The sequence below is a fragment of the Cucumis sativus genome, chromosome 3 (assembly GCF_000004075.3).
Source record: "Cucumis sativus cultivar 9930 chromosome 3, Cucumber_9930_V3, whole genome shotgun sequence".
Classification (NCBI taxonomy): Eukaryota; Viridiplantae; Streptophyta; class Magnoliopsida; order Cucurbitales; family Cucurbitaceae; genus Cucumis; species Cucumis sativus.
The window spans coordinates 37618494-37634135 of NC_026657.2; the positions used below are offsets into that span (position 1 = coordinate 37618494).

A 15642-nucleotide genomic window follows, 5' to 3' on the forward strand; every position below is an offset into this window, starting at 1 on the left:
TTGCATCCTGTATAATTTAGTACAGTTTTTGTATTTCTTGTAGGATTATCTGTGGGAATTGCAAAATTGTGGAGACGATGGGTTTTATCAAAATTTTGGATCAACTGAAAGATAATATTAACCAAACATAGAATTTGAACATTAAAAAAATATGAGAAGTTATACAACAAAAATAAATAAGTGTAATAAGTTTTTGACATCTAGTGATTTTTTTGTAAAGTATAAATAATTTTAAAAAACATATATGTAAATATACTATGTGTATATGCATATGTACATACAGTATAGTATGTATATGTGTATAAAGTAGTATAAAAAAGAATAAAGAAAGTACACATCAAGATAGAGATTTGAACAAAAGGATAAAACAGTGTTTATTATGCTTATACTCAAAATTCTTTCTACAGAAGATCAACGAGGTTATTTATTATTAATAATTTATCAATAAAATCTAACATTTTGCTTTACATCTGATTGTATGATCAACATATTGTATTAATGATGGTCATATTTATCGTATTTTAAATAGGAAGAACACGTATATGATAGTCTAAGATTTAAAATGGGGACGTGTTATTAATCATGACCATGAAAATGGGTGAACAATGTATGTATAAATAAATATATAAACTGAGTTGAATGTTGTTATAATAGAAAGTTATGGTGAATTATTGTCGGATAGTTTTGGTGCGCCACTAATAGGGCATTAAAAGCACTTCATATTTTGGGTAATATTATTAATTCTCCACCTTCAATAAATTCACCACAAATGAAATGAGTTGCAAACACTCAAAACGATGATAGACTCTGAGACCAAGCAATAAATAATTATTTAATGGCGATGATGATGATGATGATGATGATGATGATGTACCAATTATTTGTTTGTGCTTTCCAATATTGGACTCTCTTTAGATTATACACAAAAAAAAAACAACTTTTAATTTTACCTATAATATTTTGTTCCTGATTTAACCTCCTCATGCTTGGCCAAGACTTACCCAAACAATGGCTCAGCCAAATAATCCTAATATCAAGTAATTAATTAGTTGAATACATCAATTTTGTCCACTTGATTTATAAGATTTGAGAGCTCTTGGGAATGGTCTACATGCTTCTCTCTCATCTGAATTAAAACTAGAGATAAAATTTTAGATATTAAAAAAGATATATATTATTAGTAGTAGTAGTATTAACCCAGCTTAATGAGTCTACATGCGTCCCAAAGTGTCCTCGGGTACTCTTCACTTCCGTAGTTAGAGAATAGACATGTTTCCTAAAAATGCAAATTATAAAGCAGTCCAAATATTTCAGTTGCATAAAATGCTTAGAATATAATTTGAAGAAGAAAAAAAATATCTAGTCTCACATGGAAATGCCTATACAAGAGAGGTGAGAGAAGAAATAATCATACAGAAATGCTATAAAGGAATCAAAGGACAAGAGAAAGTGAGATTGAGGAGTTGGTGGATAGGACTTATATGGCTTTTTATGCGGTCAAAGAACTGCCAATAAAAGATTTGGGTAAAAGACAAAGACGACCACTAGAAGCCATTTCTGTGATTGTTTCTCATCTGAGGATGACTACATAAAAGGTGAAGCTTTGACAAGACCAAACAATACAGAGATCAAAAAGGAAGGGAAAGCAATTATACATTCCTATCTCGGTGTCGTCGTCGTCAAAAAGACAGACCTGTACTACACTACAAGTGAACTAGATGACAGAATTACAGAAAACAAAAACGTCATCAACGTTATTCAAAACTTCATCCCAATCAGGTTTCCTGAACACAGTAAGAACCATCAAAGAATAAATAGACAGATAAGAAAAAATAGCATAATGAAAGGGGGGTTTGAATCTATTCTAAAAGATAGAGAAGAACAAATCCAAATAGCTGAGATACCAAAGGAAAGATCAGCCACTAAAATTCAAAGGCACATTTCCTTTTTAAAAAAATGGTCATTGATGATTCAGAATAGTGTTCAATGAATGTTATATACTTCAGTCACTAAAATCATCCATAAAGCATAAGAGAAACATTAAGAATGTACTTCCAACTACAAGTATACCAAAACTAAACTTCTCCTCTTTTTATATTTGGAATAATAAATAAAATATTCTTCGTATCCCCAAAAACTAGCCTCTTTGAACTGCCAAAATGAGCATGACAAGAAATGGCATGACACATGGAGGAAGAGAGAGAGTTAGCAGCCAGACCCTCTTGTAAGTAGACATAGACATGTATTATCCCAAAAAGTAAGCGCTCGAACCTTTGGGAGAACAAAATTGATCAGATATCAGTCTGAACATCCTGATTCGCCTCACCATTAGTAAGTTGTGAACAATCACCTGACTCGGAAGATTGTAACTCAGTAGTACGCTCGGCGTTATGAGGATCAGTATCATTGGTCATACTTTGGTTCGTCCCTTCATCCACTCTGACCCTTTGAAAAGAAGTTGCTAGACTATCATGAGTTGATCCACTTGAAGCAGAAGAGACCAAATCAGTTCTAAACCAATTGGATTTAGTTGTCCATTTCTTCCACTCATTTCTCCGTCTGATCTTATAATCCTGCAACAATTTTAGCAGAATAATTAAACCACTAGAGTAAAACTCAACCCATTAGCTGCTTTTCATAACGCTAGCTAGATACATATATACACACACACAAGTAAATTCAGAACCAAACAATGCAAATGACCTCAAGATTGGATTGGTCATCAGACAACGAACAAAGAGAGAGTATGAAACTAACCTGAACTTCCACTTCAGTAGACGTTCTCAAGGATTCTACTATCCATTGAATATTGTTTGTCAGACTCAGTACCTGCAAAAACAAAGTTATAAATGCAGCAATCAAGCACAATAGTATTTTCAATTCATTCTAAATAGTCCACTGAACTGCTGTATCAAGCAAACATTTGAGGGCATGTTTGGCCCAAAGAGTTCCTTAATCCACTGTCTAAAAACCATTAATTCCATAAGTTATGAACTCCATACACTGTGGGTCATATGACTAAACAATTCTTCTGACTTAAAAACTCCACCGATTACCCAAATGCCTATAATTATTTTCTTAATAACAAGTCATTTGAACAAGCTATTATTTAAGTTGAACAAACTGTAAGATGAAAATAAACATTCAAAATTAATTTAAGCTGAAACAACAAATGATATATAACACACACTTGATGAGGGAAAAAATTTGAATTTGCAAACGACACTAAATGTTAGAATGAAGCCATTTTTCTGAAGATACAAGAAACTCATGTACGGCTATGCTCAAGAATTGATTGTAGTGAGAAGAAAAGATATGACCACGATGAATCAATGACAAGATTTCAGTAGCACCGCTCTTTGTGCTCCCTGGTTTCACAAAAAACAAGATCAAGAACCCAAATTTTCCACACCACTCTAACCAAAATGTTATCTTTCTTTTAAATTGTCTTGTTGTTGACAAGAACAAGTTTAACTACTCAATGAAGCTGAACTCTCATTTCTGATACAGAGTGATAAAGAATAAAAACCAATAGAAACGACAAAGGTAGAGAAGGTAAACTAAATATATGAAAAAAAATGAAATCTCATGATGTAATCCATATCCCTAATGGGATATTGAAATCATTTGGCCATTAAAGACCACAGATTGCATGTATAAGCACATAATGTGCAGGTATAAATCAATAGCCTTATTCTAGTCAGCACACTCTAGAAAGAGGATTACAAGTATGGAGAACAAAAATAGTTACTGGAATGATCACAATAATGACTTTCAAGTATCTCACTCTAGCATAATCTAAAAAGGGGAAAAAATTAACACTACCACCTTCCTTCAAGCTGTGCAGGTTTATCACCTTGAAATCACATTTTCCTGACAGGTGGCTTCAAAGTTCAAATTATCCTTAGTTTGGTGTCTTTGAACCAATAAAATTGATTCTTAAACAAGTATGGCTAACTTGGGTGTTTGGTAAATTCAATTATACTCTCCATTCGGTCAAGAGATCACCAATTGATCAAATCAAACAAAATATAGAAAAATATTAACCATTCTGTCTTTAATCCTTCCACACTGCCTGCAGGAAACTTTAAAATCAGATCATCTGAAAAAATGATCTTAACGAATCCCTAACTTGAATTCTCTAAGTCTTTTAAGACTGAAGCAACAACAATTTTGGCAAACCTAGGTGCTTCATAAATTTAACCAGAAGCTTACAATTTAATTAACATTGATATAAGAAAGAGTTGTTTCTTACAAGACTAACCAATTTTTTCATTCATAAAATTGAAATTCGTTAAAACCACACAGTAAAACTAGTTTTTCTATGAGAAGCTTGAATCAATATCATGCAACATCTGATATTATCACACAATGGCTAAAAGAGATTTTTCTTCTAAAATTATACAACTGTAGCCGCACTTAACATAACTCATTTAAGGAACCTTTTTTTCTTCCTTTTGTTTCTGATACAGTAAAAAGTTACGTACAAAAGGGAATTACTATATACTAAATGACAAAGAACACATTATCTGATAAATTAACAAGCAAACTCCAGAATTATTGTTAAGGAATCCAAATTAATGCCAATAATGATTTGTTAGAAATAACTATGGTTCCTATTGATAAGCTTCCTTGATCTTAGATCACAACTATTTTCATCTCATTTTACATTGTTTCTTAACCAAAAAAATATCCCTACACATCTTTAAATATTAAATATACATTACAAAAATAAACTCTTACCCTTATAATAAGTTATTTTGTTAATGAATAAAATTTACATCTTATAAATTTAAGATTCTTTAATCTCATAAAGAACAGCAGAATATCATCAAGAACTTACCATAGGGAAGGTAGCTATCAGAGAAATTGGCACCCAGCCTTGATCGTCCATCTGGGACCTTAAATAATCATCTTTTACCAAATTACCATCACTGCAAATAGCATTGACAGGAAAGCACAGTTATATTCAGTAATCTAATGAAGAAAGAAAGAACCAAGAACCAAGTGGTTCCTTCATATAGTGAACCATATTACCTGAAATAATATTCAATCTGCTTAACTATTGATGCAGACAGAGTGGGATCTACAGTAGGATAGTTCATTGCAGGTCGTGGCATGAAAGGCAGGCCACCTCTGTACGCCTCCAAGGGCAATGTAGGGACGTAGACAAACTCTGATCAAAATAAGGATGAAAATTAAGATCATATTTAGATAATATACAGCTACTATCATTCTTTAGTCCCTAGAGAGACACCCACCTGGATGAGCCATGGGATTCAGGTGAGGTCTAACACCCTGGGGAAACTGACCAGTGAAAGGTGGCAAAGGCCTCATAAAGCCTCTAGTATGAGGCCTGTGCTGCTGAAAATGAGCATCTCGAGCATTAAAATATATTCCACGATCTTGACCACGTTTTCCCCCACGATTGTTATGGTAGTGACTATCACCACGAGGATGGAGGGGAAAATTCCCCCTAGGAAAGAAGTTTCGGTGATCAGTACCAAAATTTAATTGAGGCACAAAGCCTGCAACAGCCCGCGGATCCCAATTAGGGCTCCTGAACAGTGGTTCTCCTGAAGAAGGATCAGGAATTGCTGGTATCATATTACAATAACTATTTGGAGAAACTTGAAAAACAGGAAAGGGGGGTGGGGGAGGTGGTGGTGGAGGTGGCGGAGGGCGATAATAGCCGCCTCGAGGCCCTCCCACTGAGCTGCCACCACCACCACCACCCCGCCTTGAGGATCGCCGAGCAACCACTGGATTCTTCAGAGTCGGGTTCGATTTGGCATTATTTGTAGCTTGTCGCTGAGGAGGTACATTGATAGGTCCCTGACAACAAAACACAAGATACACTAAACCATGCAGAAGCATTTTGAAATAGAATAAACATTAAACCATGAGGAAATCTTTGGCCTATGGCTGAGGAGTAGTGAAAGAAAAGGGAAATCAAAATTCACAACATGGTATACTCCCACTCTACATTCAATAGCATAAAACCTAAATGCAGACACAACTAGAGTTTCAGTATCATAAAATAGAATAACAAAAAACAACACAATTGAAAGACAATTGTAGAATCCTATCAATCTCCTCAATATTCATCCATAAACGTTTTTCAATAGATAAACATGACGTTGAAACATCACCAAACCTGAGAAGGAGGGACTGCTACTTCGACGGTAACCTTCGGAGGAGAATCAACTGTTAATTTGGGTGAAGCCCTCGCGGATTCCGCGAGAGCAGGCCAAGAGTCTGCCCCCATTACAGAACCACCCTCAACGACGCCATTCGTAGGCTTGTTCCAAGCCTGTTTCTTCGACGCTGCATTACCGTCATTCGCGTCGCAGTTCTCGGAAGACGTAAAGTTATCCGACGGCGGGGAGGCAGGAGCAGGGGTTTCTGTAGCGGAAACCGCAAGCGAAGACAAGGATGACGAAGAGGACGATAGCTGGGACTGATCGACGGGTGAGATCGATTCTGGCTCACCACGGACGACTTGAGCCCACGGAGACTGAAGATTCTTCCTCCGGAACTCAGAGCTGTTGGTATTATCGCCGGCAAGACTAGTTCCACTTGGCGAACGATGATTAGACGAAAAATCGGTAGCCTTCCCCATTCCAATCAAACCACAGTCTCCAGAAACGAAACAAAAAAAAAAAAAAGGAAGAAAAAGAAACCTTCCCAGAGAGAGATTGATCAGAACATAACAATCGAAAAACTCGAACTAGATGATCAGTTGACAAATCAATTAATTATAGAAAAAATATATATATATTCCCTACTACCAATAGGAAAAGGATACTGAGGATTGAAGCGAAAAAAAATTAGGGTTTCGAATGCATAATTTCGAAGGAGATCAATGGATCTCTCCCATTAAAATCGAAACCGGCGGGCTTCTCCTCTCCGTTCCTGAGCGGCTCGCTCAGAAAAAGCGATTGTAAGCTTCCAGGTTTTCGTTAAGAAAAAAACTGGAAATTACGAAAAGCCCAAAATACCTTTCTCCCGTTTTTAATGCCCACTTTTATTCCGTAATCCCGTACCCTGGATACGTATTTTAAATTCCCGTTATCGTAATTTACTATCTTCTCCTCAATCTTAGAAACAATTCAATTTATATCAATAATAATAATAAAAATAATATTTTTTCTTGTTTGTTTTTTAAAACAGAAAAATAGAAATTTGCTCGTCATGGCATGGCACTTCATTCTCGTATACTAAGATTCTCCCCCACTAGATTTGGACTAATTAATATTTTTTTCTTCTTTTCAAATATATATATTATTTTTCTTTCTTTTATTATTAAATCCTTTTATTTACTTTTCCATTTTACCATTTCTCTCTCAATATCTCTTCTCTCTTTCTTTTTTTTTATTATTATATATACTTTATATATTTTAAATTTTTTAATCATTATTTTAAAAAACTATTTATTTCATTGACATAAAAATAATTTAAAAAACACACAATTTACACTACATGATTAAGAAAAAAATTTAAAAGATACCACTCATCAGTCAAAAATAATATTTTTTATAGAAAAAATGTTTCATTTATTTAAGTTAGATATGTGCTATGACTCTTTTATATAATTTTTTTTATTTAGATATTGATCAGAGATCATTTTTCTCTTTTTAATTTCTTTTATTTTATATTAAATAAATATCAATTAATGGTAGAATAAGATTTGTTTTTTAAAAAATCATATTAGTTAGAGATTTATTTTTTAAAAAAAATATTCATTTAATCTAAAGTAGATATTTTGAATTTGTGTAGGGATGGACAACTCACATTATTCATTTTTCTATTTTTAATATTAACTTTGAAATTTTAGATTACAATATATACTAAATAATATTTTATTTTAAACAAAATATGGTTGTATTTTGCCATCAATTTTACAAAATTATTATTAAGTTTAGACTTCATGAATGTCTTGAACCTCTTTGTTCATTTTTTTTTTTTTTTTCTATAGCCCGTTTAAGAAATAATAAATATTCATGTTTTAGTTTAGTATTTATTTTAAAAATCTTATAATATTTTTATGTAAAAAAATTAATGGGTTTTTTCGATTCTCTTTTTTAAGAAAAAATAATTGTAAAGTGGAAATTAAATTCCATTGTTCTAAATTAAATTATGGTTTAAAATATTAAAAATTTATTTTTGAAAATGTGAAAAAGGTTTAAATCAATAATAAAATGCTTCCTTTTCTATAAATAAATTTGTTTGGAATGTAAGCTTATAATTTTGTATCATTTATACTTGCCTATTATAGTACATATTAATTATTTTTAATGGGATGCATTTATAAATACAAGTCACAGTCAAATTTTATAAAAAGCAAAGAAAATTGTCATTGCCACTAACTATTATCATTTTCTATCTAAATGTGGTATGTTATTTATTAGTTATAGACATACATAAAATGTTTTTTCTTCTAAATAATATTGGTGAGTTTGAATATGTGGGATAAAATATTGTAGGGTTTATATACATAAACAAATACATGAATAACAAAATTTATTATAAACTTGCTCTCGACATTCGTTAATAAAAAGTGATCATCATTGAAAATTAAAAACTATGAAAGAGATTGTTGTCAAAAAAAAATTTAAAAATAAAAATAGTTATTTTGATTTAATTTGAAATTTAAAGGCAACTATCACATTAAATTTTGAACACTGGGGTTTGATTGGAGTGAGATCTAATCATCCAAATGAGAGAAAAAAAAAACACAACTAGTCTATTTTACGTTAAATTTTGCTTTTAGAAAATCGAATCTCTAACTCGATTTTTCTTTAAAATCACGTTTTGTATATCAAGTATCAAAAATTATCTCCAGTTAATATCGAAATCACTTTAAATAGATATCTTTTAATAAAAAAATTACATTTTATCCCTAACTTATATCTATTTAAATAAAAAAAAAATAAAATCACATCTTTATCTCTCACTAATGTTTCGTAATCTATTGGATTGTTAACACGTGGGTAAATTTGGTCATGCCCAAGCATAGTATTCGCGCTAGAACTGTCGTACTATCCACGTAGTTAAAAGTTTAACGGTCCAATGCAATGTGTCGTCAAAGACATAAACATGTTATTAAATGACAACTTTTGGTAACATATTATTCGTTATTATTTAATTTTTGTAGTGACATCTAACCTTCTGGTAAATTTAAAATATAATATTGTTAATAAATGTTAATTTGTGGCTACTAAGTAATTACATTTTTCCAACATATATAAGTGTCGATAAAAATCAATATTTTGTACCACAATAAATTTGATATTATTTTTTAAAGAAAAACTATGATTTACGGTCGTTATAGAAAATGTCCATAAAAGAATGTCACTAATTAAAAAATAATATCCAATCTAGTACTAGATAAACCCGTTATAAAATATTAAGTATAATAATCTTTTGAGCAAACGAAGAATTACATATTTCTAACACTATCATTAAACAACATGCAATAATACCAACTTGTTCGAGAGATTATAATAACTACGTCAACAACTTCTATAATTTTAGTAAGAGTTCGAACAATATCAACCTAAGTTATAATTATCAAGTTACGTCAAGTTTTTAAAGCTAACCCTAATTTTCGATTAGGTTAACTTCTCTTCTAGTTTTTTTTTTTTTTCTCTCCCTCTCTTTTCTTTCATTAATTACTTTTCTTTTTTATATATAAATTTTGTTTAAGATCATGGTGTATATATTACTTGCTTCTTCCAAGTATTTCAAACAATAATATATCACATTTTCAAAAGTTGATGAAGAACCGTTTGAGAGACTAGATATCACCCTTAAAATTACTCATTTCATTTGTTATTTTTGGCATTATTATCTTAAAAACCTTATGCACCTCAAACATAAACTTCTTAAAAACATATTAACCAAAGACCTTATAACTCAACTCATTGTTAGAAACACGGGTTCGTAGAAGATTTGTTATTGACCTCAACTACAAAATGATTGTTTTACTCGTATAATTTATAAATAATATATTTGAATATATCCAACTTAAAAAAGATAGTATAGTAAATAATAATTAGCGTTAATCATAGATGACTACTTTTGACATTATTATGTTTTATTTATTATATAGTACTTCAATTAATTCAAGATGTACATAATTTGGGATGCATTAATTATTATTATTATGTCACACTCTACCAACTAATTAATGAGTTTGACACGTCAAACACTTTTCTTACTACTTTATTTCCCTTTTTCTCATGAGTTATTAGAATTATGTTAAATAAACTTTATGTTTAGTTTGATATGATTTTTACTATATTAGAATTTGGAGTAGAATTATTAAATTGTTAAAAGGTCGAAGTTAATTTAATTAAGTAGTTGCAAATTTTTAATTTGAAAATACATTAACTACAAAATTTACATGTAGTTCAACCTTTTTCAATCCAAAATTTATTATAGAAGTAAACTCAGTGTTTTTTAGCGTTGCATGAAATTATATGTTTTGAACTTATTTCAATTTACGATTGCACGTACTGTTAGTTTATTGTATAATAATAACGCAATGTATAATCGTTTTTTATCGCTTCATGAATTCATTATATCTATACAATTCAATCCATGATGAGATAAACAAGATTATGAAACTCTTTTTTTGGATAATGAAGGGTTAATTCTAAGCAATCATTTCTCTCATTCGCCCTATTTATGTCATCATTTATTATTGCACTATGATTGAGAAAAGTTTGGTTACAAGATTGCTCAAAATGAAAGGTCCATGAACAGGTTCTAGGATTTTACGTAGAGATACAAGTTCACATTATCACATAGATATAATTTTAAACACATCAATATGATTTATATCATATAATATTGCTAAAGCGAACATAATTAGTTAACATAAGAGTATTGATGGATCAAGAGTTTTATATTAGGGGCACAACTTTACATTAATTTAAAATTTTAGTTCACTAACTTTTAAATTTGTGTCATATATATAACGTATCGATTCATGTATTCAATAATTTATATCCTATTTTTTTATATATATAAATATAATGTAATTATTAGTTACAATTTAGACAACATTTGTCCAGATTCGAATCCAAATGGTCCACTATCCAAGGCCCAAACTTTATAAAGGAAAAGCTATTTGGGCCTATAGAATACCATACCAAATGTGATCCACCGGTTTCCAAGATTTTTCCCCTATTCTGTCCGTGTCATGTCATATTCGTTGATTGAGTTGTATTGGGTTGATGAATTTATTAGTGAAATCAACTCATAAAATTTAAATTTATTTAAATTCAATCCAATTAAAATAGGTTGATAACCCAAATGAAAGCATTTGAGTTAGGTTAAGTTAAGGGTGAAATAATAGTATTTATTAAACACCTTTGCAGTGTCCTAAAAGTGGAGGAAACTGGTAGTAGTCAATAGCTTGTCACTTTCTTACCATATTGTCTAATTGTCAAATTGGTAAATAGACCGGAAATAAGTGTGAATTGACCTTTGAAGACCTCAGCATCTTTCATTTTCCTATGCCGAAATTCCTACGTGCTTTCAACAACAAGCAAAATATACCCCTATTTGACTAAATTACCCCCAACAAACTATTTTCGTTCACACCCATTAATTTATATATATCCATCTCTCCTCTTTCTTTGTAATTTACCCTAACAAATAATATTCCACGTATCATCTTTGTTCCTACCATATTTTGTAATCTTTTCACACTTCATTTCTGTTTCGTACTCGATTTCGCATTGATTCTAATACCCTTCTCATTTTCAATAATCCTAATTACATTTCATCTCTCATCGCGAGTTTTTTAGCACTATTTTCTACCTATCATCTTTTTTTTTGTTTTTTGTTCTATATATTTTATAGCCTCATTAAAATAGTTTCAACTCCAAATATAAATTATTATAATCTACAAAACTATAATATCAAACGACTATATATGTCAAACTCTACCTTCCAAAAAATTTCCAAGTCTATTTATTCATTGACTTGTAATTGGCTTGATCTTACAATTTCAAATAACTAATCAACAAAACTCTTTCAAATTTTAGGTGATTTGTTATAAATAATATATAAAGTTGTCAAAGTGTATTAAAAGATTAACTAAGTACGCATCCGAAACACTAGTTTAATTATATTCAAATTAATATTTAACTTATTTAATTTAACAACTAAGTTTATGTTAACAAGTGAGCTTAGCTCAAAGGAGACATACACCGTTAAAATGAAAAGACTCAGGACTCAAATTCTTTGAAATATGGTAACATTATTATAATCTACACATAACCAAATGTGAGATGTTAGTTTAATAATCGAAGTTTTGTAAAGAAATCATAAAATCGGCATAATACTTCAACTTCGATAACAAAAAGAGTTGTGTGTACTTAAGTTTTTGTTAGTAATTTTAGAAAAATCACATTGTGAACAAATATACACTTATTTTGTTTATTATTTATAAATATACCCAAAAAATTTCACTAAATTTTATTATATTTACAAATACTTTTATAAATATATTTTGATAAGAAAATGGGGCTTCCAATATAGACAATATTGCAGGGTTTTCTTTTCCTTTGAACATATATATTTTCCTATAAGATATATATGTTTAGGCTTAGAAATTGTACCAAAGTGATTAGAGAATTTGTAGAAAAAGAAAGTATAATGAATTTGTTGTTTTTGAGTTTTTTTCTTCCATTTTTGTTGAGTAGGCCGACACAGTAATAAATATCATTCAATTTTTTTTTCTTCTGCTTCTTATTGTTGTTCCGTTCATTAATTGTTAAATTCATATAAACCATTTACAAAGAATGTTGAAAAAAATCGTTCCATATCTAAACGATCTTTAATTGTTTAGCTTTAGTCATGGGTCAATTTATTCTGTGTTTACTGGAATATTTTTTGTATTTTTATTGCGAGTATGTGATTTTTTTTTTTGTTTTTGAAATGATTTTATACTGTGTAAGTATTTTGTTGGTTTATTATATTTTTTAAAAATATATATAAATTTATTCTCTCTTTGTGATTTTTTAATAAAAATATTAATTTATACTCTTAAAATTTGTTGTACTATTCATGTAAATTAAAAACCAATAATATTGTATCAAATAAAAACCCTAAATTTGTCCAAGTATATGCCAAAAAAACTGGGAGGAAAGGAATTTATAATTATTAGTTTCAATGAAAAACATATAAACTTATAAAAACTTTTATAAGTAAGAAATTTAGATTCTTATCTACAATTTCATTTTAAAAATCGTGAATACTTTATTAATTATAATTGTGCATATTAAAAGCAAAACATTTAAATAACAAATAAATTTACAATCAATGATGGAATTATTTAAAAATCTAATAGTTTAATTTGATATAAATATGCGGTTATGTGTTTTTAGATTAATAATTAGGGGTTAAGTGATATGGTGATTAATATAAACTCAATTATGGTCCAATTGCCACTAAATTAAGTTGGTGTTTAATTAATAAATGTACAACTAACACACACATGGTTAAATGGAACTGCCCCTTTGCTTATTCCTCTAGAGCCAAACTAAAGTTATTTTAAAATGCCTTGCCTTACTAGCAAATCTCCCCCATATCATAGTTAACTCAAAATAATAAGAAAGTAAATAATAGACTCTAGATAGAGTTTATTAATAATAGTAGCTAATACAAATCTGAAAAGAAGTCTATCATTGGACGAGAGTAATAAAAATTCATCAATGTTTATCATTTATAGAAACTGATTAACGTCTATTATTAATGCTATTATCTTATATAAGTATCACTAGTAGAGATACTAGATGTTGGGATTGAACCTCTCCTCACGTTTGTAATGGAAGCAAGTGTAATGAATTACAAAAAGGAATGGAATTGATTTGATTGTGGTTGGTACCAATTTGATGGAATGGTAATTAAAAACTCATAAGAGTAAATTATGGAAAGTTAGTAGCTTAGAAAAGAGGGGCATACATCTCATCACATGGTAATCAAACATAATTGGATTGAGGGATTGATGGATTTTTTTGGGCCACGTTTTTGTTGGAGAAACTTTAACGGAGGGTTGCTAATTTAAACGTGTCTAAATTGAATGCCACCTTCAATAAATTTTGGATTATTATCAATATCATTTGGGAAAATCAACGGGATTCTTTGAATGTACGTTGAACTAATGTTTTGTTGTTCAGATTTTGGATTTTTTTCAACTGAGTTAGTGTTCGTTGGTGTAAATTTCCTTGTAACTCTAATGTTTACAGTCTACTTATTGAATAATTTTGGTAGATTAGATGAACTTTGTGATATATTGTTGTAGTGTGAATGTTTTGCTTTGTTTGACTAATATATTAAAGTTGTGGTTGATGAATCATGCAGTTATTAAATTGAATGATTTAATTATCTTTTATGCGAGTAGTGAAATTGATATCCAATTAGTTATTACTTTTTAGGTTTTTTTGAAAGTTTAAGAAAATGATTTGTAGTCGTTCACAGTTCTAAAATATTGTCTTCTTTAGTTCAATGTGCGTGAGCCAAGGATAACTCATGTATTAGCAACAGGAGGTGTTGGATACATTTAAAATTGATATCCAATGTTCCTTGAAGGCTTTGTTTAGACTTTAAAGTTCTTGGTTTTAATACTCTCTTTTTGTTTGTAGAATGCAAAAACAAACTTTCGATAAAGTCATTTTTAAACTTGACGCCCTTAATGAAGAGTGGTACAAAGATAGCACCTTCAATCATACGGCTTCTTAGGGACAACCTTGAAAATTCTTAAACGTAGCCAATATGCAATATATAACTAGAGGGATGGTCGTCCTTTGTCTTTCTTAGGACATTTTTTAGGTTTTTGGATGATTTGAAGCATATATTAGGATTTTTTGTCTTAAAGTATATAAGTCTTTTTCTTTTACACTTAATGGGTACAAATACAATTTTACTTTATTTATTTTGATACTTAATCTTTTGAAACAAGTAGTTAAGATTTATCATGCTCTTATTCATTTTAATGTACATTTTTTCAGGTTTATGTAGTTTGAAGGACCGGAGAATGACTATTTTTTAAAAAACTTTCTAACTTAGCTAATCATTTTTTGTGTATTTAATATTTTGTTTTGTTCATTTTGGTATGCCAAAATAAAAATTAACATAGCTCATGTACCTTAACACACTAAAGAATATGGTTTGTCATATTTTGACAAAGTATTAATTATTGAAAATATTTTCATTTTTAAATTTTTTTTGTTGCAATATTCAATCTATTTTGTTATAGGCAAGGAATTTACTATATATTTGAAAATTAATCCAGAAGCATATAGTATTAATAATAAATGTGAAAAAAATTAGAATTGTTTTTGGCACATTTTGTTGTGTTGCTAGAAATATGTTGACACTTAGAAAGCAATGCATTTTGTGCATGAGCAAAAAAAAAAAAACAACTATTATTTGTCAACTAATCATTTGTGGTCAACAATCAAATTTGTATCTAAAAAAAGTATTTGACACATGCATATATATAATTATGTCTACGTATTTAGCGTGAGAAGAAATTTTGTTTTTCGCGACAAAAATCTTTTCGTTGGCAGAAATAGTTTATACCCACGAAACAAATGTGGCCAGAAAGTCTATTTTTGACAACGG

At 29.9% G+C, this 15642-nt stretch overlaps 1 protein-coding gene across 1 annotated transcript; it reads right to left on the reverse strand.

Moving 5' to 3' along the window:
- Window positions 1-1923: 1923 nt before the first annotated feature.
- LOC101220887 (la-related protein 1C) lies at window positions 1924-6970 on the reverse strand. The gene is made up of 6 exons (XM_004136438.3): window positions 6158-6970; window positions 5262-5835; window positions 5038-5176; window positions 4844-4934; window positions 2758-2829; window positions 1924-2573 (listed from the first exon to the last, which is right to left on the reverse strand). The coding sequence occupies exons 1-6, from the start codon at window positions 6620-6622 to the stop codon at window positions 2292-2294; spliced, it is 1623 nt and encodes a 540-aa protein (XP_004136486.1). The 5' UTR covers window positions 6623-6970; the 3' UTR covers window positions 1924-2291.
- Window positions 6971-15642: the final 8672 nt, after the last annotated feature.